This window comes from Salvelinus alpinus, chromosome 20 (assembly GCF_045679555.1).
Source record: "Salvelinus alpinus chromosome 20, SLU_Salpinus.1, whole genome shotgun sequence".
NCBI lineage: Eukaryota > Metazoa > Chordata > Actinopteri > Salmoniformes > Salmonidae > Salvelinus > Salvelinus alpinus.
The window spans coordinates 25,816,889-25,823,113 of NC_092105.1; the positions used below are offsets into that span (position 1 = coordinate 25,816,889).

At 42.7% G+C, this 6,225-nt stretch overlaps 1 protein-coding gene across 5 annotated transcripts in view; it reads right to left on the minus strand.

Annotated features, from left to right (window-relative positions):
* The window catches only part of LOC139546565 (A-kinase anchor protein 11-like), a 64,605-nt gene extending 59,454 nt beyond the window's left edge, over nucleotides 1-5,151 (minus strand). For all 5 annotated transcript variants that reach the window (XM_071355097.1, XM_071355099.1, XM_071355098.1 and 2 more), the window contains exons 1-5: nucleotides 5,059-5,151; nucleotides 1,556-1,652; nucleotides 1,317-1,427; nucleotides 1,181-1,234; nucleotides 946-1,077 (exon numbers count right to left, since the gene is read on the minus strand). In XM_071355097.1, the coding sequence (XP_071211198.1) occupies nucleotides 946-1,077; nucleotides 1,181-1,234; nucleotides 1,317-1,427; nucleotides 1,556-1,615 (357 nt within the window). In that variant the 5' untranslated portion in view covers nucleotides 1,616-1,652; nucleotides 5,059-5,151. The remainder of the gene's footprint in view (nucleotides 1-945; nucleotides 1,078-1,180; nucleotides 1,235-1,316; nucleotides 1,428-1,555; nucleotides 1,653-5,058) is intronic.
* Nucleotides 5,152-6,225: the final 1,074 nt, after the last annotated feature.

Here is a 6,225-nt window from a genome sequence, read left to right on the forward strand (position 1 = left end):
TCGAATTGCTGCAAAGAAATCACTACTAAAAGGACACCAATAAGAAGAGACTTGCTTGGGCCAAGAAACATGAGAAATGGACATTAGACTGGTGGAAATCTGTCCTTTGGTCTGATGAGTCCAAATTTGAGATTTTTGGTTCCAACCGCCATGTCTTTGTGAGATGCAGAGTAGGTGAACGGATGATCTCTACATGTGTGGTTCCCACCGTGAAGCATGGAGGTGGTGGTGGGATGGTGCTTTGCTGGTGACACTGTGACTTATTTAGAATTCAAGGCACACTTAACCAGCATGGCTACAACAGCATTCTGCAGCGATACGCCATCCCATCTGGTTTGCGCTTAGTGGGAATATCATTTGTTTTTCAACAGGACTGTGACCCAAAGCACACCTAAAGACTGTCTAATGGCTATTTGACCAAGCAGGAGAGTGATGGAGTGCTGCATCAGATTACCTGGCCTCCACAATCACCAGACCTCAACCCAATTGAGATGGTTTGGGACGAGTTAGACCTCAGAGTGAAGGAAAAGCAGCCAACAAGTGTTCAGCATATGTGGGAACTCCTTCAAGACTGTTGGAAAACTATTCCTCAAGAAGCTGGTTGAGAGAAGGCCAAGAGTGCGCAAAGCTGTCTTCAAGGCAAAGGGTGGCTACTTTGAAGAATCTCAAATATATTTTGATTTGTTTAACACTTTTTTGGTTACTACATGATTCCATGTGTTATTTCATAGTGTTGATGTCTTTACTATTATTCTACAATGTAGAAAATTGTAAAAATAATGAAAAACCCTTGAATGAGTAGGTTTGTTCAAACTTTAAGGGTACTGTATATTGAACTCTTATTTACCTGTGAAATACCGTATTTCCTCTGAAGCAGTCTACAGACCTGAGAAACACAGTCTCTCCCCTTTACCTATTAGAAACTTCCTCTCCTGTCATGTTAACCTGAGTAGAAGAGTCCCTCCTGTCGGCTGATCTCCTGCTGTCCTTCAGTAACAGCACCTCTTCGTTTCTCAGGCTGGTGACGTGGAGAGACCTCAGCAGCTCCGCCAGGTCCCCCGGGAGAGAAGACAGGGCCTGGGGACAGGGACAGAACATCACACAAATAACACATTAATAACATCAATTAATAAGACATTAATTGAACTACAGAAGTCAGAGCTGGTGCAGTAACTGTCACCTGTAGAGTTAGATCCTCCCCTTCAGAGTGGCCAGGCAAACACACAAAATGGATCTGAGGGAAGAAAGGGACGTCAGGGAAATTCTGCATATCATGAAGTCATAATCAAAGTGTGGGTGAGAGCTGTGACACATACCTCAGTCAGGCATGGAGTGTCTCTGGTCTGCAGCTCCAATCCCATGCTGCACAGCTCCTTTCTGCTGCTCAGAAGGCTCTTCATACACGGAGTCCCGTCGTCACGCACCAGCTACACACAATTAGAGGTTAACTTAGGTTACACACATGAACGGCCTCACACACAGCACCAAGCCATCAAGAATTATATTAAATCAACCAATCGATCAGTCAATCAGAAGATGGCATTCTGACTCAAACCTCTTTCCTGGAGGCTCTGGTCCTGAGAGGAACTCCTCGGATACGGGCACAGGCGTCCATGGCAACGCAGGCTCGGCGTGACGGACTAGCCACTCACCTGTAGAAGGAGAGAAAGAGGAGAGAGAGTTGAGATGACGCCAAATACATTTTGATATCATTCAATTCTGACTTACTAACAAGTCTCAAAGATAAGAATTAAAAACAGTGATGGGGCTATAGGAGGATGGGCTCATTGTAAAGGCTGGAATGGAATTAATGGAACGGTATCAAACATACGGAAACCCCGTTTGACTCCATTCCATTGACATCTGCTCCATGCTTCTATATCTGCATTGCTTGCTGTTTGGGGTTTTAGGCTGGGTTTCTGTATAAGCACTCCACTGATGTAAAAAGGGCTTTATAAATAAAATGTTATTTGATGATTGATTCCATTCCAGCCATTATAATGAACCTGCCCTCCAGGGACTCATCCCACCAGCCTCCTCTGCTGTACATAGGTTAGAAAGGACCTGCAGCATGTCTATCTCCACACATAACTGTAATGGGTCAGTAAGGAACAAGATTGACACTGGTCAACATAAGCTTTCTGTATCGCTGCTGCATGCTACTCTGCATCACAGCACAACAGCATGATAAAGCGGGTAGTTCCCACTGCCAGCGTAGTGGGAATAGTGAGATACTGTTAGACGATAAGACTGTTCATCCAATCAACACAAAATAGTGAGATAGGCCTACTGATGGATGACAAGACTCCGTTTTTATCCAGTCTTAACACAAACCATGAGAAACACAGTCATAACAGGAAGTCAGCTGTAGAGGTCAAGAGGTTAGATGTACAACAACAGCACAGCCCTCAGTCACCTCAGTAAAATAAAGACTAGTGGAGATTAACTGAACTGAGGCACTGAAACACTCAGATGAAGTGAAATACATTTAGAGATCAGGTTTCTATCAGGTTTCCAGTAGCCTTAGATGTTGGCTTAGTAACTATGTATTCCTGACACCCTCCTTCAGACCCAAGGCCTGCATGGATGATCAAACAACCGTAGAGACAACTGGGGTGTGGACCTAGTCTATACACTAACCCAGGGAAGACAAAATATTTATAGTGAACGAGGAAGAAAGTTTCCCAAGAAATGTGAGCTGTTCTTTGAGGTGCTGTCCAAAGCAGCTGGTTGAGTATGAGTCTAGACGATTAGTCTCTGACAGGATGACTGTCCTTTATGTATGGGAACCAACCAGCAGAAATAATGGACAGCCCACTTGCTCACTCCCCAGGCTGTTCTGCTATGCACTGACCCCAATGAAATAGGAAGTCTAACATGTCTTATCTCTAGGTTTCTATGTTGTATTTCCTCATGATGACGGTTTGATGATGCTCAGTTCATGTAACCTATAGCATTGTAGTAAAAAATAAATACGACATTTAGGCTTATATTCATATTCAAATCACAGACTGTACCCACGAATGTACTGTTAAGGAGTGTAGGCGAGCCTACTCCTTTAACATCCAAGCTTTGCCACTGGGCGGCAGACAGGTTTGTGAATAGACGGTATATGTTTTACATTACCATCTAAGAATGGGCTAACAGTGCACAAGAAGCCAATGCAGAGAACATATCAAACTGTGGGGATATGGCAAAATAGAAACCTACTACTGGTTTAGGGTCTTTGTAAGCAGCTTTGGAGATGTAGCAGCACAATCTGCCATGGCAGGAATTGTGTAAGAGCTAAAATAGGTCAGTCTGAGGCGTTTCAGCATGAATGTGTGGCTATGTGGGTGGAGGGGTGAAAGGGGAAGAGGAATGCAGCAGCACACTGGACTGAAACTACAGCCCACAGTATTCAGAGAACCCTTTTCAGTGGACCGTATATGCTACATGACCAAAAGTATGTGGTCACCTGCTCGTCACACATCTCATTCCAAAATCATGGGCATTAATATGGAGTTGGTACCCCCTTCGATGCTATAACAGCCTCCACTCTTCTGCGAAGACTTTCCCCTAGATGTTGGAAAATTGCTGCGGGAACTTCCTTCCATTAAGCCACAAGAACATTAGTGAAGTCGGGCAATTAGCCCTGGCTTGCAGTCAGTGTCCCAATTCATCCCAAAGGTGTTCGATGGGTTTGAGGTCCGGGCTCTGTGCAGACCAGTCAAGTTCTTCCACACCAATCTGTACAAACCCTTTCTGTATGGACCTAGCTTTGTGCATGGGGCATTGTCATGCTGAAACAGGAAAGGGCCTTCCCCAAACTGTTGCCACAAAGTTGGAAGCACAGAATTGTCTAGAACGCCATATGCTGTAGCTTTAAGATTTCCCTTCCCTGGAACTAAGGGGCTTAGCTGAACCATGAAAAACAGCCCCAGACCATTATCCCTCCTCCACCAAAAATTACAGTTGGCACTATGCATTGGTGAAGGTAGCATTCTCCTGGCATCTGCCAAACCCAGATTCGTCCATCAGACTGCCAGATGGTGAAGCGTGATTCATCACTCCATAGAACGCTCTTCCAATGCTCCAGAATCCAATGGCGGCAAGTTTTACACCACTCCAGCAGACGCTTGGTAATCTTAGACTTGTGTGCAAGACAGGACAATGATAGATCCGAAAGCACATGCATGCCAAGCTCCTATCGTACAGCTGTTGTTGGTGTAGCTACAATATCATCTGCTGGGCTGATACTAGGAACTGCATTCAATAAAGTCTACTGAAAATAGGGGGTGGTAGCTAGCTACTTTTGCTAGCAATCTTAATTCTTGCTATTGTGTGATGAGGGACGAGCGGGGATTATTTACATGGAAGCTCGATTCAAGATCAGGCTGGGAAAAAATGAGTATTGTGTAGCATTTTCCTAACTACAGATTCACATTGTATGGGGATGTGGTGACAGGCCTACGTGCTATGAAACCACAATCACATAACTAACTGCCATGGCTGACCACAACAAGCAAGCCAGCTGATCAAGCAACGAGCTAGCTAGCTTAATTCACCATTAGAATTTACTCCAAATTCGTTTGATTAGTAAACAACTTTTAGTTTTATCTAACGTGTCTTTAATCGGTATCTTATTAATTAATAACTGTAGCCACATATCGCTAACTGGCAATCAAGCTTAACGTTGTGGCAGGCCATCACACGAGCAGTGTCGCATTTTCACACAGGATGGAAATTATTTATTTGACGTGACATCCCAATACACAGCTGTAACTGTCACATTTTGAATCAGCGTCGACGCTGCGCAAATCAATAACTTATTTTCGCTAGCTACTTAGTTAGTGTCAACAAGATAGCTTGACTAACGTTAACTGTCAAACACTTTAACTACTAACGCTAGCTAGCGATGGGCCTCGGTCCCATCATCATGTCACATTACACTAACGTTAAAACAGCTGGCTAGCTGGCGTTAACATATAGCTACAAATCATTGCATAACTAGCTACATCCTGAATATACAATAATGTATCGTCATTCAACCTCCCACTCCAGTCCTGTTATTCCCACCGTTTAGCAAGTGTTGAAGCGAGATGATGTTCCAACAAAAGTTAATTCCATGAAAACAAGACTGATTCAGGCAGTAGTAATCAACCACAGCACTAGCCACAATAAGGCTTAGCCACAATAGTGGAATTTGCGGTTTGCCTTCAAAATAAAAGTCCCCCATTGACAGTGATACAAACGGATACAAGTAGTGCCATCATGCTGTATTTGGACAAGATAACGCTAAACAAGGTCATCATTTTGTTATTTAACTTTAACAAAAGACAATAATTGGCTAATTTGACACGAAATAAGAACAAATCTGTTGAAATCACACTGTGGATGTATTAGACTTTTGAATTGCATTAGGGGTACACCTACAGTGAGCTCCGAAAGTATTGGGACAGTGACCTTTTTGGGGGGGGCTCTGTATTCCAACACTTTGGATTTGAAATGATACAATTACTATGCGATTGAAGTGCAGAGTGTCAGCTTTAATTTGAGGGTGTTTTCATCCATATCGCGTGAACTGTTTAGAAATTACAGCACTTTTTGTACATAGTCCCCCATTTTAGGGAACCAAAAAGTATTGGGACAAATTCACTTATGTGTATAAAAGTAGTCAAAAGTTTAGTATTTGATCTCATATTCCTAACATGCAATGATTACATCAAGCTTGTGACTCTACAAACATGTTGGAAGCATTTGCTGCTTGTTTTAGTTGTGTTTCAGATTATTTTGTGCCCAATAAAAATTAATAGTAAATAATGTGTAGTGTCTTTTTTATTGTAAATAAGAATTTAATATGTTTCTCAACACTTCTACTTTAATGTGGATTCTACCATGATTACGGATAGTCCTGAATTAATCGTGAATAATGATGAGTTAGAAAGTTATAGACGCACAAATATAACCCCCCCCAAAAACGCTAACTTCCCATGTTATTGTAATAGAAAGAGATTAGCATGTCTTGGGGGTATGATTTTTGTGCGTCTGTAGCTTTCTCACTCATCGTTATTAACGATTTATTCAGGACTATCCACAATCATGGTAGCATCCACATTAATGTAGAAGTGTTTAGAAACGTTTTATTCTTATTTACAATAAAAGTGACTCCTGTTACATCTGCGCCTGCCACACCCTCTACTGCTCATCCTGTGTCTCCCTAATCTGCCGCCACTCCCCAAGTGC